Source organism: Harpia harpyja, chromosome 14 (genome assembly GCF_026419915.1).
Source record: "Harpia harpyja isolate bHarHar1 chromosome 14, bHarHar1 primary haplotype, whole genome shotgun sequence".
Taxonomy (NCBI): domain Eukaryota; kingdom Metazoa; phylum Chordata; class Aves; order Accipitriformes; family Accipitridae; genus Harpia; species Harpia harpyja.
Genome location: NC_068953.1, coordinates 8678869 through 8703927, shown reverse-complemented (window position 1 = coordinate 8703927; position 25059 = coordinate 8678869). Strand labels below are relative to the sequence as shown.

The following is a 25059-nucleotide window of genomic DNA, read 5'->3' as shown; positions in this document are numbered from 1 at the left end:
TTTCCTTTAGGCTCTGGCTGCCCTTTGAACAAGGGCGTGAGCATTAGCAGAAAGGGCATGGATTGCTATAAAAAAAGAGATGGCTCTGCTGTACAGGGGGGGAAAAACCTTCCCAATCACCCCAGCCCAGTGGGGAAAAGCACAGGAGATGCTGGGCGCTGACCCTGGACAGGGATTTTCTCTCTTATACCCACAGAACATGATCCCCTCTAGCAGGTGTCCCCATAAAACATGGGCAGGCAATCATGGCCGGGCAAAGTCACACATAGAAAACACAGCGCCCTGGCTCTGCATCACCACTTGCAGCAGCCAGAGCCCCAGCACAGCTGTTTGTAGCATGATAAGGTGGGTTATGAAATGCACTGAAGTTGTTGAACAAAAGAAGACCTTCGGGGCCTTTCCAGAGCCCAGGGTGGTTTGACAAGGGGAAGATGGATGGGCACACGCCAGTCCCTTCGCGTGGCAGGAGCCTTGCCTTGGAGCAGCACAAGACGGCAGGGGGCTGGGACTGCCTGTACTGATAAAACCAGCTCCCTGCTCCAGGCTGGACATGGTTTATGAGGATGCAGAGCCCCATAACTGCCCAGTGTGTGATAAACCCAGCCACTTCCATCTATGCTGCAGCAGGGAGAAGGTGGCAGCTTCCCTGTAGTGGTAGCCTTTCTTTCTGGAAAATGGATGCAGGACAGGGGTAGAGTGAACTGCACTCCTGCAAACGCCTACATTTGCATAATTCATATTCAAATTTCTGTAATTTCATTTCCCTGGGCCCAAACCCCTATAATCTTCCTCCACACCTTGCTTCACCTCCCAGGTGTGTGGCAGAGTGGGCCTGGGCCTGGCCACCCCAGCAGCTCAGCAGGGGTGAAGCTGGGTGGCTTTGGACCTCCGTCAGGACCCCGTGTCCTGTGGGGACGTCGCTAATACTGGGCTTGGAGGGGTTCGGCTCGGCCAGGCCGTAGTGGGGATGGCGGGCTTGGGGAGCCAAGCCTGCCCTAAGAGAAAGGGAGTGCCAGACTAGGATCCACCACACTTCCAACATGGCGGCGCAGCCTGCCCGCCACTCCCAACCTGGCCGTTACGAAGGGCAGTGCGCATGCGCCTGTTCCCTAAGGCAACGGCGCATGTGCCTCACGGCTGGTGCCTTTCCGGCCCCTACTTAAGTAGAGGCCACTCTCTAGATGGCGGTTGGCCTTGGTGCGCATGCTCAGTGTGTCTTGCCGCTCACAAGATGGCGCCGCGACAGTGACGGCGGGCAGAAGAGGCTGTCTGCAGTGGGACTGAACGGGAGGAGTGCGGCCCTGGCGCCCCGCGTCAGGATGATCCCCACCGAGGAGGTGTCGGCCCGCAGGAGGGAGATCGAGGGCAAGCTCAAGCAGGTGGGAGTGGGCTAGGGACTTGCTGTGGGCCCTGCCGGAGCTCTGGGCTTGGGCCCGCGCCCGCAGCCTCAGCGCGTTGCCTGGGAGAGGGGGCTGGGAGCTGGCCTGGAGGTCCCCACCGGACCTGGGAGCGTCCCGGGACCCCCTGAGGGCCTGTTCACCTCGCTCCGGGCCTGGCAGCATCCCCAGGCCTCCTTCAGGGCCTAGGGCTCTGGTTTTCAGGGTCAAGGGATATCTCTGCCCCCCCCAGTTCGGGCCTGGGTCCTCCCTCTTAGGGCTTGGTAGCTTCTGGGTGCTCTCCCTTGAGGTCCTTGGGTCCAGTCTGTGAGGCTGGTCCTTGCAGGCTGCTATTCCCCCCCGATCTCTGAGCTTTGGTGACTTGAAAACAGCCCTCGGTGGTTGCTTTGCGTTGGCCACTTGAGTTCATGGCCGTGTGTGGGATTTGGATGGTGCCTGTGCAACACCTGTGTTGTGCTGTGGTGGGGAATCGTGTGGTCTGGGTCAGTGTGCCTCTGTGTTAAAGGTGTTAATTTTATATTAACTTTTGTTGTGCTAAGGCTTGTGGGCTCACGGTATCGAAGGGAAATGAGTAATCCATAAAAACCTCACTCATTATGTTATGTGTCTCTCACCTTGGGTCAATTGCCCTGATTTCTGTTAAGAGGTGGCATATTGAGATATGGCCTCAGAATCAGAACAAACATGGTTTGCTGCAGTGTTTACCAGGACTTGCAAAAACCTACATGTAACGTTTAGCGACTTAAATGCTTAGTGTTCAGTACCGAAAACTATTTTTTCATCCTACTGACAGGAAGAAGAAACTCTGTCTTTTATCAAAGAGAGCCTTGAGAAGAGTGACCAGCTTACAAAGAACATGGTAAGGAGGTCCTTGAAGTTCAGCCCTCGTGTTTGGCCTGGGTTTACTTTTTCTTAGGAGAATCTGTTTTCAAGGCTGTCATTGTGCCATCTGAGGAATACAGAGTAATGAACCACTTGCTCTGCATCTGTGTTTTACACTTCAGTGGCTGGGCAAAGGGGAAGACTGATAAACATTTCAATCCTAAGCTTCTCTTCTGGGGAGATGAGGGCTCAAATGAGCTGTTGGCCTTGTCTCTTCGCAGTCTGTCCTCTCTCTTGGGAAGAGGTATTAATAGACCCCAGACTAGTTTGTGCAACAGCATCATGTTATTGCTTCATAAAGTCAGGTCTTGTTTGGAGTTCTATTTTGGGAGTGTTCTGTTAAAGAGGTAGAAAGTAATGATTGTGCTGTAATTGCTCGTAAGCCCTCAGCCGGTGTGTTATGTCCAGTTTTGGGCTCAGTGCTTTAAGAAAGTCATAGAGGCACCGAGAGAAGTGTGGAAAACATGACATAGGAGTGAATCTTGAAAGAATTACGTTTTGGCCTAGAAGAGATGACGTTAAGGTACCCTTTATGAGCTTACTAAGGTTTTGCACCTCTCACAAGCAATATCACAGTCCCTTTTAAAAAACAAATGTCTATGATGGAAAAGAAGGTTCTCACTATACTGGTCCTGTGCCTCCACGTCATGCATCTCATGTTTGCGTTTTAGTGGTATGGAGCAAAGTGGCTGCTGGTTTATGCTTTTGTTGCTCCTTTTTACCTAGGATACCTCCAGGCAGTTCCTGTGGATTTGTTTTCTGCTGTCAAATAAATTTTTGCTCCTCCTTAGTACTGTCTTGGAACATTATCTTCATGCTTTACAAACATTTAATTAAAGATTGGCCTGTCTCTGTATGGCAGGTGATGCATTTTGTGATTATTAACAGAAATTAGGACATAGAGCCTAAGGAGCCATGGCAAGTTAGTAGTAGAGCAAGTTAGCAGTAGGTCCCTGATTGCCCTGTTCTAACTGCTACCATACTGTATGGATCCATGTGGAAGGATGTCTTCAGTTCTCTGTTTCTCTCTTGGTGTGTAGGTTTCTATCCTCTCCTCCTTTGAAAGTCGTCTGATGAAGCTGGAGAACTCAATCATCCCTGTCCATAAACAGACAGAGAACCTGCAGCGCTTGCAGGAGAATGTGGAGAAGACCCTGTCCTGCTTGGATCACGTCATCAGTTACTACCATGTGGCTAAGGACACAGAGAAGATCATAAAGGAAGGGTGAGTGGAGCAGCTAGATCTTGCTGGGGAGCTTCATCCTATTGAACTTCTGGGATAGAGGTAGGGGAGCTGACTCTACATGCTCATCATAATGTTCCTGTACTCTTCCCACACTCGTTCCCCACCATCAGTCCACAATAAAGCTGCCTGACTTGACCTTCAGCAATCCCCAGAGGGCAAAGTCTGCTCAGACTCTGCACTGGTGTCTCTTCCAGGTTTTGCAGACATGCTGCCATATGAATCTCATGAGCATTGGTGGCTTCTCTTCTTTCCTCTGCCCTTTTCCCAAAGGTTCTTCCTGCCCTGTTGATGTTGTCGCTGCATCCAGGATGAATCGGAACTGTTCTGGAGCCTGCTTTCAGTCTCCAGGAGGGTGTTGTGATGGCACTTCTCTGGGATGGGATGTGCAGCTTCTTCTACCTTCCCATCAGGGCCTGACTGGGAGAGGAAGGCAAGGCTGCGAGTTGTGTGCTGCTCAATCATCAATACTTCTGCACTTGCTGTGTGGATTGGGTATTCTGCTGTGGCACTGAGTGGAGGCAAAAGGGAATCCCATGATCTCCTCCTAGTTGAAGAAAAGGGAATTGAAATTTTCCTTGTTATTTTTATCCTGAGTTTGGTCTGGTGCTTTCTTGATATCTTCCTTCTTTGCTTCTTGGGGCACTGCTTTTTATTTTTGGTTTTATTTTCAGCCCCACTGGGAGGCTGGAGGAATACTTGAATTGCATGGACAAAATCCAGAAGGCAGTAGAATACTTTCAGGACAACAATCCGGACAGCCCAGAGCTGAACCGTGTGGTAGGTCATGGGTCTGGAACCTGGCATGGGTGAGAGAGGGACGGATGCAGCCCTGCTGCTTGCTCTCTTGCTGCGAGACGCTGACAAGCTTGCTGCCTGGTGAAGAAGGTGTTTGGGCACAGCTGAAGAAGCGATTGTTTTGGCTTCTGTTTAAGTCTGTGTTCAGCAGCGTTTCTGCTTGTGGCATTTTGCTCTTTCTATGCATTGTGCCAGTAGGACTTCTGAAAGCATATCTTGCACATGTGATGAAGTTGATTGAACTCCTACTCCTCCTGAGTAGGTCTTGTCAGTCCTTCAACTGCTTGAGCAGAATGGGAGGTGTGTTTAAATCGCACTTGAAGACTGAGCAACTCCCAAGCATTTTTTTTATTTAATTAGCTTTAAAAGTCTCTTGGTTACAGGCGTTATTGGAGTTTGAAGCATGCGGTACTTGACAGTGGTTAGAAACGCTGCAGAAAGTACATTCTTATGCAGAAATACTTGTGAGTGACTGAATCCTGAAGCCCTGTGCTGCTTCTGTTCTTCTGCTGTTTTGTGCCAGAAATCCCTCTTTGAGAGGGGCAAGGAGTCCCTGGAATCAGAGTTCCGCAGCTTGATGACACGACACACCAAGCCGGTCCCACCTATCCTCATCCTGGACCTGATCAGTGGGGATGATGAAATGGAGACTCAGGAGGAGATGTCTCTGGAGCACCTCCCAGAGAGTGTCCTGCATGATATCATCCGCATTTCTGGCTGGCTGGTGGAAAACGGCAGGAATCAAGGTTGGTAGTGTTGCGTGTTGTTCCCTTGTAGTTCTGTATCAGGTGAGTGCTCTCCAACTACTTACCACATGTGGTTGAGATCAGAAGTAGGGTGTTGAGGGTTGTGTGTAGCACTGCACAGCTTGGCTTGTAGATCACACACCTTCAGCCATGAAGCCTCTGCTTGGGTGCTGCTGTGGCTAACAAACCATGAGTCACGCTGCTGTTGGTAGGTACCAGCACTAGCAGAACTAGTGACTGCCTTTGTGGCACCTTTTAGGTGAGTAGTTCAGTCTCCTTTCAATCACCTTAAGATCCTGCTTTTTTTACAGTGTTTGTAGTGAGACTGAAGTGGTGGTTTGTCAGTTGAACAGAATGATGTCCTGGTGGATATGATGAGAGAAAGAACTGTGTAAATAAAGCACAAATTACCTTAATGCATAGTCTGTCCTATAGCAGAACTCTATTTAATGTGCATCTGTAATGCCTTCTGATGGAGCTGCAACTATCTAGTGCTCAGGTATTATAAATGTGCAAGACACTGGTCACTTATTCCCATGTGGGAACTATTTATGAACAGAACTTTTTGTATTAAATGTGACCAAGGGCAGGGAGAAAGCAGCACAGATGACTTTCTTCAGTCAGTACATGTCTCTTCTTTTCTGTTCTGCAGCATCAAAATCTGCCTACAGCTTTATACTCCTTTATTAACTTTTCCTTTGGGAGCAAATGACTTTGTGGTCTTGTTACAGGAAACCTGTACTTTCACATATATATAGCTACTAGAATCACCCGCCACCTCAAAGATTTACTTCTGAGTGGGGATTACTGTGCTTACCAAGTATGACGAACATCTTTAAAAGCTTCTTAAGAATTTTTCCACCATCAAAGGCGACTCAAGCATATATAGCATATTTTGTTAGTCAGTTTGTATTCTGCTTTCAAATTATGAACACCTTATTTAGTTCCTGAGTGCCCTTAATCCTGAGAGGTGTGTAAAATCTCTCATGCTAGAAACTGAGCACTTGAATGGACAATGTCTTGCGCAAATGTCTTCCATCAGTTCCACAGCTGATGTGCTCTTAGTCGTGGTGCACAGACTTAATGTTGTGTGTGGTGGGAAAGCTGGAATGAGTACTGCAGGGGAAGGAAGAAGAAGTAGTTTTTGAAGAAAATAGGAGAGGCTCTGGAAGGGAAAAAACACTTACTTGGGGTCCCACATCAATGCTAGTAAGTCCCCTTAGGGGCACAGAGTGTTTCAGGAAAGGTTTGTTTTACCATATAGTGTTCCCTGTTTGCTTATAGTTTTGTTTCTACCTTGTCTCCTTAGATTTCATGACTGTTTACTTCCAAATCCGCTCTGTCCAGCTTGACCGCTCCGTCAAGGGGCTGAAAGACCATTTCCGTAAGAACAGCTCCTCCACGGGGGTGCCATATTCCCCTGCCATTCAGAACAAAAGGAAGGACACCCCCACCAAAAAGCCAATCAAAAGACCAGGTGAGTCCTGAAGGGGCAGATCACTGTACTGTGTATCCTCTTGCCTGGTTATCGAATGCATATCTGCAAGCCTTCTCACTGTGGAGGTAGCCTCTGTGCCTAAAATGTGCTTTTAGGACAGGAGTAGGGGTGAGATTTCAGAGATGAGCACCTCTGCTCTGCCTGGATTCAGCATTGACATTACAGAAATTCTCTATCTGTCTTTGTCAGGTCATCGGGTCTGTTCTCTGGGCGATGTAAAGGGAGGGGAGGGGTCCTGTATAGAGGGAGAGAAAAGGCCATTGCCTTAACAAAGGAGATAAGTAAAAAGGGACCTGAGAGGGCTATAAAAGGGTATGATCTGAGAACACCTGTCCACAGCCTTGGAATATGACGTATAGACTGTGCCACAGCGAAATAGAAAACTCGGATCTGATAAAACACGTAACTTTAATCATTAGTTATTAATAAATTATTATTGTGCTAGGAAAGCAAGAACTTATCAGGAGTTGAGATGGGGACTAGGTGGGTGCCTACAGAAATAAGATCCAAAGTTGTCTGAATTTTGGAAGGGCTGTTAAAGCTTTTGCCTCGGCCTGTCTGTGGAAGAGCTATGAATGTGGCTGGTGGGTTATTCCACCTCTCCACATAATGGAGTTTTGCTGCATTTTCTGCAGCTGGTGAGGGCGGTCACTCTGCGTGCCAGAGGGCAGAGCTGGAGTTCCCGTCTCTGAAATGTGCCATCTAGTGGGAGCACAGCCAGAAGGAGGGCCAGCAAAAGCTAGCACGTACCTCCCACAGCAGCACAGTGGTATTGTCCCTCTGTGTGTCACAGCACCCTGTTGTCTCCTCTGTAATAGTGATGAAAGTCAGATGAAAGCTGTGGGTTTACCTGGCCAATACTCTCCCACCCTAATATTTTTTTCTTGTTTTGTCCAAATACTCTTACTGGGTTTAGGAAAATAATAAGAAATGTGGGTAGGGACTGGGAATGGATGGGATGGGGAAAGGGAGGAAAAGAGAGATCCATTTTAATTGTGTTGTGTTTATTTTTATAATCCTGATGTGAATGCAGTCCTCATCCCAGGTAATGTGTGTCTATGTGTGTGTGTGCTGGCCCTGGTGCTCGCTCTCTTCACTTCTGTGTGTGGAGCGGCTTTGCTGGGCCTCTTCTTGCTAAAGCAGAGGGTGTGCCTGGGATATTTGGAGAGGGAGGGCTGCCTGGCCTCTGCCTGGCCTCACAGAGGCCTGCCTCTGTGACATCCAGAGATCACTCCTCTGGTCTTTTAAAATCAGTCTGTGCCATTGCTGGTGTGCCCTGGAGCTGTTCCTGAAAGCTGCTGTGCGAGTTGCAGTTGGTGAATGTGAATTTCAGTGGATTTTCCCCTGTCGGCAAAGAACCACGTGACAAGGGGATGTGTCACCCCGCACTTGGCTTTCCTCTGGAGTTTGGCAGGTAGTTATGTGCATAAGAATTTGCCCCCAGTGTTGGGAGACCTGTAGAGGACAATATCCTCCTGGTAAAGAGAACTACCTATGCTGCAGATGGCAGAAAAACAGTGTTTAAAATTGCTCCTAAGCATGATGGCAGTCATTTGTGTTCAGCTCCTGAACAGTGGCTCCTGCCCAACAGCATGATTACAATAGGTAAAAATTATTTTTGTGTGGTTCAGTAGCTCTCTCCTGGAAGGATGCCAGATGGGAATCTGTAGTTGAGCCATGAGGAACTCAGGTTGCAGATGCTTCAGATTTGGTCCACAGTTCTCAGTTATCACCTGATACTGAAAAGGTTCCTGGGTTTTGATTGCTGTGAAGTCGGCATGGTCAGCAGACATTTCTGAGCAGCCTGCCAAATGGTAACATCTCACCTATGCTTTAGGTAAATGATCAGAGGTGGAGGAGATTTTTTTTTTTCATGGGCAGATTAAAAAAATCCTAGCAATTTTTTTTAATGAGTCTCAGATCTTGGATGCTCACGTAGAGAGTACAGAAAGGAGCCCACACGTTTGAGAGCACAAGCATTTGTTCCCTACAAACAGGGGTCCTCCAAAATGGATGCATTTGGGCATCCAAAATTACTTGTCATGATGAATGTCTCGGCTGTAGATTTGCCAGGAGATTTTTATGGTTTTTTGCCCAGTTTAATTGGAGTTTGTCAAATGGGCCAGGTAGAAGGCACAGAGCATGGTCTGAATGCACTTACAGAGCTGACAGTGTGTGAAGGAAAGAACATTTCAAATGATCTATTGGGGTATTGTTAATCTCAAGAAAAAATAGTGGCTAATTTGTCTCCAGTCTTTCGTGAACAAGGACAGAGGACCAGACTGTAGCTCTTGAAGTATAGGGGTGGCTAAACCTCATACACCAGCCATCTCTTATGGCTGCTAAATTGTACTTAAGTGAAATTAAAAATGGAGAAAAAAAATAGTCTTTGAGCAGAGATTCACTGTTTTTTCTGCAGTTCCATCAGCTTTCAAGGACAGCTCTTGAGATGGAGGTCTTACACCCTCTTCACTCTGGCATAGTGACCTTCTTCATAGCAATATTCATCTGGTGGTGTTTTGATTCCCCTGGCTTTAGCCTTTGTTCAATTATGGAAGAATTTTTTCTGTCCTATTGCTTCAGTAAGTAAAGTCAAGTTCTGCCAATTTGGGTTTCAGACAAAGGGGTTTTCTCACAGTTGTAACAAGTGAGTTGATTTCCTTAGTCCTTAAGGAAGAATATCCCAGTGCACACCCCCATGCACACTTTAACCTGTTGCAAGGGATAAATAACAAACTAAATCTGATGTGCTATAACTTGTTTACCCACAAAGCAAAGCGCAAGAGAGGCTACAACTAAAGGCAAAGCGAGGTATTAGGGACAGGGTAACAAGGCAGAGATCCCCCTTTCCCCCAGGTACTATGTTGGATTCTGGAGAACATGCTCCATATCCATGTGTTGTTTCAGAGGGTCTTAATCTCTCTGTATTGTCTTATTTGTGGGTGTACCCTCTACTGTTACAGTCCTGTTGTTACAGTATGCAGTTGAAAATCTGACTGCTGGAGATGCTTGTAAAGCAGAGTTGTCTCATCTTAAATGAAACTTGCCAAGTCAAGTTGAACTGATGAAGCAATCTGTGGGCTTTTTTTTTAGCAGTTGGCTGTTTGAAATGTCAGCAGTCTGTTTCAGAGGGCAAGTGTATTCAGATTCCCAAATCATCCTGCTGCAAACATTTGCTCATAAAATATTGTTTCTTTGTGATGCTTGTAGACCCAGTGCTCTTTTGTTGGCTTGAGAGCAGCAGGTAGCTCAGAAGCTCTTCATTGCCAGGGAAGGATAAGGCCAGAAGATGCCAGTAGGGGCACCCAGGCTGGCTGCCTACGAGCAAAAGCCAGAGAGCTTTAGCCAGTTTTATGTGGACTCTTGCAACTGGTGCCTAAGAAAAGAGGATGCGTTGCCCTTCTGCTTGGTTAGAAAACTGTCTAATGAAAGAGAGAAACAGAAGAACAATGTGCAATTGGAAAACTGTGCCTCATGTATGCCCAAAAGCTACTTTATTTAACAGTTGGGCTGCAGGAGCAAAAGTTTGAGGTGTTTTTTTTTGACTTTTGGGGTGTTTGGGGGCTCTTTTTAAGCTATAGGGGAGCCCTTTTCCAGTTTACCTAGTGGTAAAGTGCTACCTGAAGGCAGGCGGTGGAGTCTGTGTGGCAGAATAAAGAGCCTGTTCCTGCTTCTCACTTCCCATATTGATCACTGCCTAGCCTGAATGTGATGTTTTCATTAGTAGCTGAAACACAGTCCCATTTGGTTTTCGAGCTGCCTAATAGGGGAAAACAATCATGGAACAAAAGCATTTGGCTTCCACGAGAATCCATTAAAGCCTAATTACAATGCTAAGTAAGAGGGATACAGCAGCACTGAAGTGATGCTCATGAACACTGAACACTTGGTGTGTGTCAGCATAAACACAGGTAATTGTGCTTATGCAAATAAAATGCAGCAGAGGCTTTCAGTTCTCATCTGAGAAGAAACTGTCGGGGTGGACTGTGGAGATGTGCACTGCATACCTGTGAAGTGAGATCCTATTGACAGCAGCAGCAGTTGTACTGTCTGCTTGGTTTTCACAACAATTTACCATCCTTTCCCGCCCCCTGCCCCCCCCCCCCCCCCCCCCCCCCCCCCCCATGCTTGAAAGTGGGAAAGATGAAAGAACTTGTAGAAGAACAGTAGCTGGGTTGAGCTGCTCTGGATCAGCTAGGCCATGGTAACAGCAGTAAGAAAGAGCCTAGTGCATATCTCCAGAGCTTGCTACAGCCCTGCTTGCTCAGAGGAACTTGCTGTTGTCCAAGCTCTTAAGGTTTCTGAAAGTAGCTAAGAATAAAGCAGAAGTGTTGGGTGTGAAGAGCATCAGGAAGCTTGGAAGAAGAGGCATAGCTCTCTCATTTGATAATATGGCAGAAGCTAGGAGCAAATGCATCAGCACAAGGGTGTAAGTCTTCCCACCTCCCTGATGTGCATCTAGAGGGGAGAAGTTTCCTGCTAGAAGCATGTGTTTTATGGATGTGATTTTTTTTCTTTAAGTGGTTGAGAACACTGAACTGGTAGAAGAAAAATGTTGCCAGTGAAACATTACGCTTTAGGAACCATGTTCTGTTATTTAGTAAGAGCACCAGGTTAAGGCAGCTTTGTAATTCAGTAGGAACTTCTCTCTCCTGTTCTCCCCCATTAGAGATGCAGTGGCTGGGGGACTTGAAGTTTCCTTCCCCCTGCCATATATCCCTTTATGGGATGAAGCTGTCCTGCACCCCAGGATGCTGTTCTGCAGCACTGCGTACTTGGGCTTCCCCTCAGGATAGCGGTCCTCAGCATTTGGGCAGCCAACACTCATTTCCAGGCTGTACTGCGGCTCACAGTTAGTGGTGGAAGTAGGGACCTTCTGCATGTTTGAAGTATTTATTGCTTTAAAACGGAAGAACAATTCCTAATTTTGGCAGCAGCATTTTTATTTCTTGGATCCTTCTTCATTTACTCAGCCCAGTTCTGTTTCATCTGTGTCTCCTATAGAAACTCCTTCTACCTTCCCAAAACTTTCTGTTCCCTGTTGTGCAGGCAACAGCAAAGCTCTGCTGTGAGAGGGTGTCCATGTGCTTGTGATAATTGTAGCTTGTTGCATGACGACTAACCTTTTAATGTGGAAACAGTGCTTAGTTTTCAGTTGTCACATTAATGCTTTGTTTTGTGCTTTCTAGCTGTATATCCAGCATTGGCTTTTGTTCAGTTCTGTCTGGTTTTTGTGTGTGTTAAGTATAAATCTTTTAACCCAGTGTTATTTATTTTTTTCCATGGTTTTAATTGATTTGCAGTTCCTTAGAAGAGAAGTGTCTTGGGGATTAGGGTGACTTAATGCGAGTTAGACATGGGTGGGCAGCATCCATTATTCTGTGATTCCTGTGATGGGAATTGCTGCTGCAATTGCTCTCTCGAGCCCAGGGGTTGTCACCCTTTTATTGCTTCCTGTAATGCCAGAGATCATTCCTTGTCTTGGCTGTGGGGCTCCTGATGGGTCTATATTGAGCATGCTCAGAAAATACCCCTTGGAAAGGCACCTCTTTCTGCAGCGCTAACCAAGCGGCTGTGATTGTGGCTCTGGGGAGCAGGCAATGTGTTGCTGGACTGGAGTTGTCCGTACTGCAAAGCCCTGTTTCCACAGCTGAGGAAATGCAACAAACCTTGTACGCTCGGATGCAGAGTACCGGCTTAGATAAACTCATTACAGGGAAGGGTGCTGTGTTGCTTTCCTTCTCTGATTGTGTTTTCTCACCCAGCTGTGCCACCTCACCAAACTGATTTGAGCACTTCCTGATTCTGTAACCCTGGTTGCAATTCATGCCTCTGCCCTCAAAGCAGGGAAACAGTCTGGAAATGCCGTTGTACCTGCACACTTGGACATGAGTTTGGGGTTCACGTTTCTGTACTGAGCATGCTCATTGGTGCCCAGCATCCTCTTGCTGGGCCCAGGTGACTTGCCGGTGGAGGGCTGGTGTTCTGGGTTTGTTTTCTTTCACTCATTTTCTAGGTCTTCTTGTCTCTTCTCTCTGGCTCTGGTGACAGGCACGATCCGTAAGGCTCAGAACCTTCTGAAACAGTACTCTCAGCATGGTCTAGATGGGAAAAAGGGGGCCTCTAACCTCATTCCTATGGAAGGTAATCACAGCTCTAGCTACTTCACCCTTGACTTTCTCTGTGTATCAGCCTTGCTTTTCCAGGTGGGACTTCCATTAGCCTAGCGGTTGGTGGACAGCATTGGATAGGTACAGCTATCCTTGGGGAACCAAGGAGATGCTGGAGGGCCAAATTGTTTTTCTGAATTTAGTGTGTGAATTTCAAAGTCTCTGTAAACATGAGTACAGGTGGAGAGGAATGTTACCTTAAAGCAGTTGACCCACCATAGCCACCTGGCTAATGGAAGCTCTACTCTGATGACATCTGCTTGTGGTGTTTCTATTCTCTTTTCTTTTTGCCTGGACTTTGAGACATTCAGTTTCCTAGTGACCTTTCCAAACCTGATGCTGAAGTGTCAGACCATAGCTAGCTCAGTGCATCATGCCTGTACATCTTCTCTGTGGAGACCTACCTAAATGGTCATCTTCCATGTTCTGATCTCCTCTGCTCATAGAAGTTGTACCAGACAGGGGAGAAGAGGTCACTTGCTTCAAAGCATCTGTATGACCTTTCTGCCTCCTGCTATGGATGCATATGAAGTAGATATCTTCAGCACCTACATTGCAGTCTACTAAATCCCAGATGGTGACTACTATCACTCATTGGGGGGAAAAAAATTCTCGTGCTGAGCAGGAGATGGGCTTTGAGTTTGGATTTGTAATGGTTGTGGGTACAAATTGGACGTCTGGTGCCTGCTCTCCTATTCAGAATTTATGGCAGGAGATTCAAGGGTCTCCTGTGGCCCAACGAATGACTTAACTCACACTTCTCATCAGGTTTCAAAGGGTTGCTACTGCTACATAGCCCAACAAAGGGATTTGGTCAGGTAGCATTCCTGGGACTGTGTAGGGAAAAAAGTGTCCATCAGATCAAATAAGCCAAGCTTGAAGCGGCTTCCAGCCAGTGTGAGCATCCATGCTGTAACCACCCTGGATAAATTGCGCCTTCTGTTTGTGCCGGCTGACATCTCACTAGGTCATGAGCATGATTTACGAGTTAAACACCTTTCCGATACCCTGAGCGACAAGCATGGGCCGGCTGCTGGTAAGTACCATGTTGTCACTTCATAACAAGCTGGCTAACATCCCTTCTTTTCAGCATGTTTCACAGTAGTTTTGTAGCCAGCGGCTGTTCATCTATGTGGGCAGTCCTGGAGCATGGGCCTTCTCTGGCTAAGAAGCTCTGGCTCTTCTCAGTAGAATTCACTCCTACTAATCACACACACCCCAAGCCCTCAAACAGGGAACCCCAACTTTGTCCAACCAAAGAATGGTGGCCACCGTGCTGAGGGGCACTTTCCTATAGGTAGCTACTGGCTTGTTCGGTGCTGAAGTGAACCAAACAGAAAAGGGATCACATGTGGCATGTGATAAAGTGGGCTGCTCTCCACTGTAGGCAGTCTCTAAAACCACATCACATTTGTGTGTCCCCTGCTGACCGTAGCTTTTAAAAGATCAACCTGAGGGACCTGTCAGTGTAGGGAAGAATTGGTTCTTTCTCCATCAAAAGTTGCAGATGTTGCTGGGAGGAGAGAAGCAGCAGCAGCAGTCCATAGCTTAGAGAAGGCCTCTCTGTGTAATCTTACTGTCTTGTAGTGGTTACTACAGGGGTCTGAGTAATGCAGGATGGTGTGAGTTCATTTGTGTCTGTCCTGCTGACGCATCCAGCTAGTGGTTGGCATGAGTTGGTGCAGGCCCTTGTATCATACTGGCACTTCTCATGCCTACCACATAGGTTCTTTGATGGATCTTTGTCAGAGGTATTCATATGCTAGAACTCAAATATTTGCATTTGTATGCAGCATTGTGTGACAGATAGCTCAACTAGCTGTGCTGATATTCCTGCTTTATAGGATTTAAATGTTCATCTGCCTGTTTTTTATCTTCTGCTTCTGCCTATGGGAAGAAGCTGCCTTCCAGGACAGCCTTGATTTCCCAGAAATGTTGATGCAAAATGGCAATTCTTCATCTGCGTGATGGATGGTGATAAAGAATTCTAAAAATACAAGCAGAGATGTTGAATAATTCACTTCAGACCTTCCTGAGTTTAGTACTCTCTGTTCAAGCCCTTGATTAAATTTAGTCTTTATCCCAGAAGAGCTCCAAACTTGCCTTCTGTCATGAGGCCAGAAAGAGCTGGTGTCCTGATGAGCCTGTTTCCTGAACTGCAGATGACTTTGCATGCCTCCTGCAGGGTATGCGTAGCTTCACATGCACAAACCCAGGGGGCAGGTTTGGTGAGAACCTGACTCTTGTTCTCACGGAAGGATGGGTGCAAAGCCAGAACCACCTTTTCCAGAAGAACCTTGTGCTCCTTGTGTAAACCAAGGCCTTGGAGTGAGCAGAGCTGCTGGAAGCTCAGTACGAATTTTGTTCTCTCTTAAAGCCATCTTGCCCTTACAGGGAGGGATGACGTCTTTGACATCGAGATTGATGCATACATTCACTGCGTTAGTGCCTTTGTCAAACTGGCCCAGAGCGAATACCAGCTCCTGACAGAAATCGTCCCAGAGCACCACCAGAAGAAGACCTTTGATTCTCTCATCCAGGTTAGTTGAGCCTCTCTACTTGGCTTCTCTTGTAAAGGATACACACAAAGTCTTTTTCCCTTCCTCTTTGTTGTGAGGATGTGTGTTCCACCACCTGCTGTGGGTGCCCAAGAGCACCACCACTACTAGGATTGTCCTCCAGCACCTGTTCAGGCAACTGGGGCCTGCACAGACCCTGGAGAATGTGTGCCCAGAGTCACTCACTGGGTACTGCAAATGACCCATCAGCTAAATTGGCATCCTTAACAGGTGTTCTGCATTGAGCCCCTTGTGCTGCCTGGGCAAAAGTCATGCTGCTTCCTTCTGACTCTCTGGCTTTGTTGCAGGAGTCGTTGGATAATTTGATCATGGAGGGGGATAACATTGTCTCAGCTGCCCGGAAAGCCATCATCCGACACGACTATTCGGCTGTACTCACGATCTTCCCTATCCTTAAGCATCTCAAGCAGATGAAGCCAGAATTTGACCAGGTCTTGCAAGTAAGCATGATGGGATTGGAGAGGGTCCTGTGGCTTGCGTTGTCTGGAGAACTTTTTGAAAGGGATTATCACAGTGGCTTTGAAGAAAGCCATGCTGCTTCTGTCCTCCAGCACGGATAGGAAGTGACACATATCTAACTTGCTCCTTTCTGTGGTGGTCAAACAGCAACTCAGCATCTCTCAGCAGCAGTTCTTTTCAGTTCAAGTCATGACCCAGTGATGGACCATCTACATCATTCTGCTGTATACATGGCCTCTGAGGTGTTTCATCTCCGATACCGTTGAGCTTAGTTTAGACTGTGCTCACTGATGTCTGGAAGATGGGCTACTCTGAGGAGAGCCTGCTTGGACCATGCCACAAGGTTCTCCAGGTATCAAATATGGCATCCAGGTTTAGCAAGGCTCCTTTCCATCTGCTTCCAGCTGGTGACTGTGATGCACCAACCTCCTGTATCAGGTACTGCGTAAGAGGAAACATGAGAGGTAGCAAGTCCTGGTCACCGTTAGGGTCACAACACCTTCCCTTTCTGGCTGGCAGAAGAACGTGGGATTTCACATGTTGTTGATGGTGCTGTAAATATTCTCCTGGCACGTGGGGAGTTGAGAATGAGATGCTGGGGTGGGGGATCAGGGAGGGTAGGTACTGAACGAAAGTTCAGATACTCTTAGTTTTCCTTCTCTGATCTGTTATGGAACTATTCCAGGGAACTGCAGCAGGCACTAAGAACAAACTGCCAGGGCTGATCACTTCCATGGAGACCACTGGTGCAAAGGCACTGGAAGAGTTTGCGGACAACATTAAGGTAGGATTCTCCTCAATGTTCTCTCTGGCAAGACCAGCAGACTTGGAAGAGGGCTTTTCTGAGCAGAACCCCTGTGGGAGCTTGCTGGATTGCTTTGGACAGTCCGCTGCAAATACCAAATGCTTGGTGCTGATTTCAAATACAGGAGGCCTCTGCCTAAGACCCTTAACAGGCGTACTACAGATAATTTGACATGAGCTTCCAGGCCTCTGCAGATATCAAGTCAATCTCAGAATTTAATCCTATTTAAAAAGAAAGGACAATTGCTGATTTGAAAAGTTTTGGAGGACTCATGTTAAACTGTCCCTGTGTAAGGTGGGCTTGGTGAATACACTGCCCAGTAGGTGAGCTGAACATTTGATGGTCACATGCTGAACAAACCCCTGTGGTTCTGAGCTGCTGGTGCATAGGAGCTGTGGTTTCTGAGCACCAGGAGATGGCACTGCAAGAGCTGGGTCTGAGGATATTGAGAGAGGCTGGATAAACAAGCCTACAGCTTACTTGCAGCAGTGGTTGTATTGTAGATGCCTTCAATTTCCTTACATGCTTAACTTATGTCTCTCTCTTCCCTTCTTAGAATGATCCAGACAAAGAATATAACATGCCAAAAGATGGGACAGTTCATGAACTCACCAGCAACGTACGTGATGATGATTCGAACAACGCTTTGTGAAAAACAGTTTTTGTGAAGAGGTTTTAAAAAGAGCAGTAGGGAAATTTCTTAAGTTAAGCTGTCTTGGTATTGGAAGGGCAATTAACTGGCTTCCATGGAGAGATTAGCTAGTTACCCTTGCTAAGCTGTGATGTGTCCGCATGGGTAAACCCCAGCAACTCAAAGGAGTGTAGCGATTTGTTTCTTGAAGGCTTTTAAGTGTGGGGGGACAAGTGGCCTTTCATGATCCTTAATAGCAAAGTGTAGGATACACAATGTCAGTTGCTCATGACTTCCCTCCCTTGCTTCCAGGCCATCCTTTTCCTACAGCAATTGTTGGATTTCCAGGAGACAGCAGGTGCCATGCTGGCATCGCAAGGTACATACATGCATGGGGCTTGTTTGGGCATGGAAGTTCCTTCCCCAAATTGTCTGGACGTCCTCCCTAAAAAGATCAAACCTCAATATGCACTGTGAGCTTGTTCTCCTCCTGTCCTTCACCCTGTGGTTTGTCTTGTCCTCCAATCTGCCATGACCACGTAGTTGGTTATCTGGAGAACTCCAAGGGATGCAGAGAGTTTCCCTGCTGGCCTTCCACACTTGCTCCTATTAGGTACTCTTGGGATGGTGTTTATTGTTGATGGGCTCTGTGGTATCAAGAGAAGATGCCTTAGTCATTTAGCTTCAAATCTGACACTGGGCTGGTCCTCTGACTGTACTGGAGTGAGGGTGGTTGGTCCAGCTGTGTTAGCTTTAGTAGGCTGTGTGTTGATGAATTGCTGCCTTTCTCTGCCACACCTTCTGGTCAGAGTATAACAGCAGCAGCAAGGATATTCTCAGCATCTAGCCATGGTCAAGCTGGGACTCCTGAGCTATTCATGTTCCACGTGCCCTAGCAGAAAGACAAGTTTTAGTTCTGCTTTCCAGGATGATAAGAAGACTAATTCCAGAAAGAAATACATAGATCAAAAGCTGAGAGCTGCTGCCTCATCTAACAGGATGCTGCTGTCTGTCAGCTAGAACATGATTCTTAGCTCTGTGTAGAGCAGCAGCTCCCAGCTCTCTAGTGAGCCCTTGGCCTTGGCAGAGCTCATGCTTTCAAGTAGGTTGGAAAAGAGTAGACTGGAGAGGTGGAGAACTGGAGATTCAGGGGGTGCAGGGACCTGAGAAGGCACAGGCCACTAACTGGTGTTTGGAGAGGGTTAGGGAGCCCATTAGGAGCAGGGGAAGGGGGAAGCTTACAGCTGCCTCCAGAATTTTGTCTGCAATTCCTGCTTGGAAAATTCTGCCAGTTCTAGATTAACTCAAGCTAGGATGTCTCTGCTTCTTGCCACATCTCCTCTAGCCACTGCTTTATGCCCTCTCCACTTGCAAGCTCAGAGCCTCCCATGCCTTGGCGCTCTCTCCTGGCCAAAGAGGTGGTCTGAGATTTTTCTTGGAGAAACCAACTGTTTCCCATGTCCTTCCCTGAACGGTGATGTCAGCATTGTTGTTTCAAAGTCTTGACATGTTGTTAAGTAGAGATCTGTTGTGGGAGCTGATTCAAAAGGTAGCATAGGCTTTTTATTTTTTGTATTGGCTATATAACAAAATGTGACCATATCCATGACACGCAAGCCATTTCCTTTTTAATTGTGGCTGGTTGTCCCATCAGGTATAGAGGGATCCTGCTGTGTAAAGACAGCTTGAAAAAAATGCCTCTTTGCAGTCTGTTCAATTATTAAAGCTTGAAGTTGGTGTAATTGTAACAGATCTGGTAACTTGGGCTGATGTGTAGTACCTCAAGAGCCATGCATGAGATGACCTACAATCCAAGTATTGTAAATCATGTTCTCCCTGTCTGCAGTCAGGCCTTAGGGACCATCTGCTGCCAGATACTTCCTGCTTTCTGCCAGTGTTGTTCTCATGCAGAAACAGCTCTGTCGCTTGCTCCAAAAGCTAGGACTGGCCCAATGCAGGGCACCCACACAGGGCAGAGCTGTTCTCATTTTGAGTGACACTGGTTAGTGAATGTTGGTGAAGTTGTGGTCCCTGTCTGGCTGTGGACCTGACATCACCCTAGACCAAGTATCATCAGATCAGAGGTGATTATGTCAGTAGAGTTTAAGGAGGGAGTTGCTTCTGCCAGCAGAGGCATCTGCTTTGGGATGGTGACTTGCCCCCAAGGGTTCCTCTCTAATGACAGCTTCCAGTTGCTAGCTCAGCTGTGGGTGTCTGGAGTTGGGTTATCTAACTCCCACAGTGATGCCAAGTGGTGGGAAATACATGCAGTTTTTTCTGCAGTGTTTGCCTCAAGTGGTAGCAAAAGCAAAGTTGATCATTTAAATGCAGTGATGTTAATCCCTTGCTCTTGCCCATGGAACGGCTCTGTAGGGCCTTGTATAGCCATGCAGGGATGCTGAAGTGCAGAGTGAGGGTGAGATGGCTTTGCTCAGGTTCTTGGGAAGGTTATATGAGCTGTGCAGTTCATTTCAAGGACCAGTAAACTGCTGATGGCATGAGGAGAAGATTTCCTTTGCCTTGAAAGTGGGTTTGAACTGATTTGGAATGAGGTGTCTTGCTAAATACAAACAATGACAATGCAAACAATGTCTCTAGCAGGGGAAGGAGATTACACTCTGCCTTTCCTCTGTGATCTCCACTCTGTTTGTGGCCTTGGAGGGACTCCTGCCTGCTCTCCTGTGTAGCTGTCTGTGGCTGCTCTGTGTTAATATCTGCTTTGTTCTCAAAGGGATGGTGGTCTCTAACCTGTCTTTTTGCACTTTGCGTTTCTTTTTCTCTCTCCTCCCTCCCCTTTTCTCTCTCTGCTCTGCCTAATCTTTGTAGTTCTTGGGGACACATACAATATTCCTTTAGATCCCAGAGGTAAGCAGACTTACCCACATGTACCTGTTCATATTGCCTTGGACTCTGGTGATGTATGTTAATTCTTTATCCTCCAGGAGTGGTAAATAAATTAACACATAATTGAAAAGGGAAAAAGGGGAGGGTAAGTAACTCTTGCCAGTGGGCTGGAGAGAATACAGGGGGCTTGTCACCAGCAGACAATGAAGGATGCCACATGAGGTGAAACAGGCTAAAGACACTCTCATGGTGCTGAATCTCTTTGGCAGGAGTAGCAAATTGGCCCAGCTGGTATCATGCTTTATCCCATGTGCGCTCAGCTCCTTATTGTCCAACTCCCAGCAACAGGAGCCTTGTGGCCTTTCCCGTGGGGTGTTTATGAACTTGGACCATCCGAGCTAGGCCTGGCTGCCAAACTCTCTGGTGGGGGGAGGAGGAGATAGCTACCCCACATGTCCCGTGGGACCCATGCCCACGAGCCCTTGAGGGCAGAAAGCCATCTCTTACGCATAGACAGAAGAACATGTGCCAGCCCAGAGTCATTGCTTGTAAGGGCAGGCTTCTGTGCTGGTGTAGTCCCTCGTACAGAGCCAAGCAGGCTCTATCAGCAACCATGGGGATGGCTGAAACTTTCCAGAGCCCTTCTGCTTGTTTCAATTACTGTTGTGTGCCTGCTGTTAACAGCTCTAGCTCATTTGTTCTCTGATTGCCAATTTCTAGTGCTTACAAACCCTTTTCAGGTGGTGGGGGAAAGGATGGGGAGGATGTGTATAATGACTCTATTTCTGATCAAGAGGATGTCTTCTGAGCCCTAGGAAGGAAAGGAGAGGTTTCTGCCAGGGTGCTCAGCAGTTGATGCAGATAAAAGGATTGAGGGGTGCAGAGCTCTTTCACCCTCACCCTGGTTAAGCCGCTGACAGTCGGCACTGAAGCAGGGAGCTAATTTCACTGTCGATGGGAACTCTGCGCTAATTCCATAGCAACAGGGACAAGGCTTATTTGAATAGAGGCAGGCTGACCACACATACCCCCCTTCCCCATGGCATGTTAACTGGCCTAAGACTCTTTTCTTTTCAGAGACCAGCTCTTCAGCTAGTAGTTACAGTTCAGAGTTCAGCAGGCGGCTGCTGAGCACCTACATCTGTGAGTACTCTGCACGTTTTCCCATTTCTGCCCCATCAGCTGTCCTTCACTTAGCTTGTTCTTGGGTGAAGAGCACAGGCTGTGTCTCTTACTCCATGTGATCTTTCCATGTTTGAGCTGAGCCTGGGAGCGATGGAAAAAAGGGTCAAACTGGGAGTTTCAAACTGTTACAGTTAGACCGGACAGAGCACAATGCAGCAGTTCGCTGTGCTGCAGAGCTTTGTCGTCAGTTGCCTTGAACCATTCTCGCCCAGTGCTTTCCACCTTCGAACCCACAGAGGCGCCTAGCTGCCAAAGGGGCTCTGTAAAATCTCAATCCTGCATTTAACAGCAAGATAGCGAGATGAGTTCACAGTACTACCTCGTGATGATCTGTTACAATGGGAATCAGGTCCTTCAGCCTCTTTTGAGATCTGAGCCTGTGTCATGGTCAGGCTGTGTCTGATCACCCATGCTGGTCCTGGGACTTATTCTGGACATAGAATGCAACTGTATTGCCAGTTGCAACAAAGGCACTAGTTTGCAGAGAGGTTTTGGTGACTCGCTGAGGAAAGATCTGTGTGAGGCTTGTAGGATTGTTAAGTACATGTGATTGTACCCTTGTCTGCACATGCAGTTGGGGCTGTGCTGTTCACTTTGCTGTGGGCCCACAGCAACAGTACAGAGCGCTCGGTTTGGATTGTCAGTAATGAGAAGTTTCAGTGCAAGAACATTTTGTTCTCTGTTTTTCCCTCTTCAAGGCAAAGTGCTGGGCAACTTGCAGCTTAACCTTCTTAGTAAATCCAAGGTTTATGAAGACCCAGCTTTGAGTGCCATTTTTCTGCACAACAACTACAACTACATTCTGAAATCTCTGGAAAAGTAAGCGTGTATCTGGGTAAATATCCCTGAACTCCAGGCTGATTCCAAGCACGGGTTTGGAGCAGAGCTCTGCATTGAGTGCACTTATTTGCTGGCCTGTCTCATCTCTGCTCTTTCTTCCATTCTTGAAACTGCCCTATTGAAAGGTTTGCACTATTATAAACATAGCATTACACGAGAGTGGAAGATAAAAGCATCAGATATGCCTTAAGTTGTAGAGAATCCTTTGAGCTTGGGAGGACTGAGGACATGGCTTTAGAAAGTAACTTGGAGTAGCTTCTGTCTCCCAGTTTGTGCATTTCAAGGTCCCTTTTATTGTAAAGGGCAGAAAAGAACTTGTTGATAGGGGCTTGAAAGGTTGCAGTCCTGCTAGCAGCCCTGAGAGCAGCTGGCTCAGGTGCTTCCTCAGGTTTTCCGTTCTTTCAGATCTGAGCTGATCCAGTTGGTAGCCGTGACACAGAAGACAGCCGAGAGGTCTTACCGGGAGCTCATTGAACAGCAGATCCAGACCTACCAGCGCAGGTCAGGTGGCATACTCTGCTCTTCCCTTAGTTTTGTCAGTTTGAGAGCTCCTTGGGAGCCAGTGCTGCTGGAGCAGTGGGAGAGATTGGCCTAAAACAGAAACTTGACTAAAACCAAAGCCAAGTATTTTGCTTTCCAAGCAATTAATCTTAACTTGGGAAGGGGTCACTGTGGAAAGTTTTGGGGTGTATGTTGTCTGGGGTGGCCTTTGGGTCATGGGTGAAGACAAAGATGTTCTGGTGAGGCATGAGTAACTCTTCTTTGCCTCTTTCCTATCTCATTTCACATGCAGCTGGTTGAAGGTGACAGATTATATCTTGGAGAGAAGCCTGCCTGTCTTTCAACCAGGAGTGAAGGTGAGAGGATGGGCAAGGATGGTTTTGAGATGGTAGAAACTGCCAGAAACATCTTCTCCTATGTCATATTAAAAAATTCCCAGAAATCTTCTTTATATCTCATGCCAGTATTGCTCTGCAGAGTGAATACTGTGGCTGGGACAAGATGGTGAGCCGCACTGCCTTCTAATCTCCCCTGCCCCAGATTCATACAAGTCTTTTAATCTCTGCCTCCATTCTTATATTTTCACCTGAGCAGATGCTTCTATTTTGGATTTGCAAAACCCTGAGATCTTCCCTTAGAAAGGGTTGGAAGCATAAAGAAGTCTATTTTTATGTCTGTTCTGGCTGAAAATTACCCTTGTTAAACCTACTTCAGATGAAAGCCAATGGCTGAATGTAGGGTGTGCTGCTCACTGCAGCTTGCTTTCCTCCCTGCTTTAGGAGAGCGAATTCAAGCCATGTAGGCAGGATATTACTTAAGTTGGATAGGGAGTTGTGGGCAAACACTGATGTTGGAAATGTATTTCTGGAGATGAAATAAAATCCTTTCCCTCCTTGTTGCAGCTCAAGGATAAGGAGAGGCAGATGATAAAGGAGCGCTTTAAGGTAAGGAGGCGTTAGGTGGCATAAGAACATCCGCTAGTTGATTGGGACAGACAGTCAGACCAACGATCTGCCTAAGGAGGAGACCTGTTGGTGATCAGCAGTGGAGGGGAGGAACATCAGACTCGGTGTAGGGACATGATTGCAGACAGGACACTCACTGAGTTTTACTTTGGACAGGGTTTTAATGATGGGCTGGAGGAGCTATGTAAGATCCAGAAGGCCTGGGCAATCCCAGACATGGAGCAACGGGACAAAATCCGCCGGGCACAGAAAACCATTGTGAAAGAGACCTATGGTGCCTTCTTGAACAGGTGATGACCTCTTGCAGCATTGTCCTCTCTTCTTTGGATTTACTGAGGTCTTTGGGGCCTAGGGTAGCCTGAGCTGGGGCACTTGTCTACTGTCCTTTCTTAGCTTCTCTACCTTGCACACTAAAACATCCCCAAGCTGAACTCTACTAGTTGCAAACATCTGCTGTCACCCTGATTCCTTGGTCAGGGTGAGTGCAGATGTTCTAACTAGCACAAAGCTGTGAGCCACCCTGGGCTATTAATGTAAAACTCAGGACACCAGTTGTAATCAGGTCACTTGCTTCCTACAAGATACCCTGTCAGATTCAAGTGGGATGTGCTGGAGTGGAGCTGATTTGTGACAGAGGAGGGGCCAGCGGGTCTCTCTACTGGGTTCCAGTTGTTTGCCACCTGGGGGTTGTCTTCCTTTGCAGATATGGCAATGTGCCCTTCACCAAGAACCCTGAGAAGTACATCAAATACCAGGTCGACCAAGTGGGGGAGATGATTGAGAAGCTGTTTGACACATCGGCATAAATCGCCAGCTGTTGTGTGCTCTCCAGCCGCCAAGTACAAGTCAGCACTCTTTTAGCAACCTTTGGGACTCCCTTCCCTTCTCCCCTGCCCCATTGTGGTGGGCAGGGTGTTATACTTGTATTTATGAGATTTATAAACCTGTGGAAACACTACCTCCTGGCTGTCTTTTGCCTTCTGTGGATCCTGAGCAAAGGCTCTAGATGCCCACTGCACTGCTGTGTGGGATCTTATGTTTGCGCATCTTCAGGCGTGGGTATAAATGTTCATGCTTTGCACAGCAGACATGATGAGTGTGTAAAAAAAAAAAAAAAAAAAAAAAAAAACAACCAAAACAAACAAACAAAAAAACCCCCAAAAAACCAACAACCAAAAAAACCAAAAAAACAAACCCACCCCCCAAAAAACCCCAACCAAAAAAAAACCCTAAACCCCACCAAACATCTTGTGGGTACTGTCCTTCTGTTTAGGGCAGGAGGCTTTAAGCTCCAAATGGTGCTGCCTGCTTCCCTGATGGGTTTTGGGAATCTCAGTTCTGTAGGATCCCAAAGCATTTTCACATTGTTACTCTTAACTGTTTTTTATTTCAGTGATGGGGTGAGATGCTGATTCTGTGGTATGGTGGTACCTGGCCATGGTGGTGCCTGGCAGTCATGCGGTCTAGTTACATACAGGGGATGTTTTTCCCCAGAGTTTCACGAGCTGTTGCAGTA

At 47.2% G+C, this 25059-nt stretch overlaps 1 protein-coding gene across 13 annotated transcripts; it reads left to right on the top strand.

Moving 5' to 3' along the window:
• The first annotated feature begins 1139 nt into the window (after positions 1–1139).
• EXOC7 (exocyst complex component 7) lies at positions 1140–24501 on the top strand. Of its 13 annotated transcripts, XM_052807367.1 has the most exons (22): positions 1140–1379; positions 2191–2256; positions 3320–3504; positions 4197–4302; positions 4844–5066; positions 6376–6543; positions 7598–7609; positions 12616–12708; positions 13702–13770; positions 15129–15274; positions 15601–15753; positions 16458–16556; positions 17134–17196; positions 17521–17587; positions 20035–20073; positions 21130–21195; positions 21936–22056; positions 22483–22578; positions 22871–22934; positions 23481–23522; positions 23700–23833; positions 24247–24501. In XM_052807367.1, the coding sequence occupies exons 1-22, from the start codon at positions 1182–1184 to the stop codon at positions 24347–24349; spliced, it is 2313 nt and encodes a 770-aa protein (XP_052663327.1). In that variant the 5' UTR covers positions 1140–1181; the 3' UTR covers positions 24350–24501. The 13 variants fall into 13 exon arrangements, with proteins under 13 accessions (XP_052663327.1, XP_052663328.1, XP_052663334.1 ...); XM_052807368.1 differs by lacking the exon at positions 7598–7609; XM_052807374.1 differs by lacking the exon at positions 12616–12708.
• Positions 24502–25059: the final 558 nt, after the last annotated feature.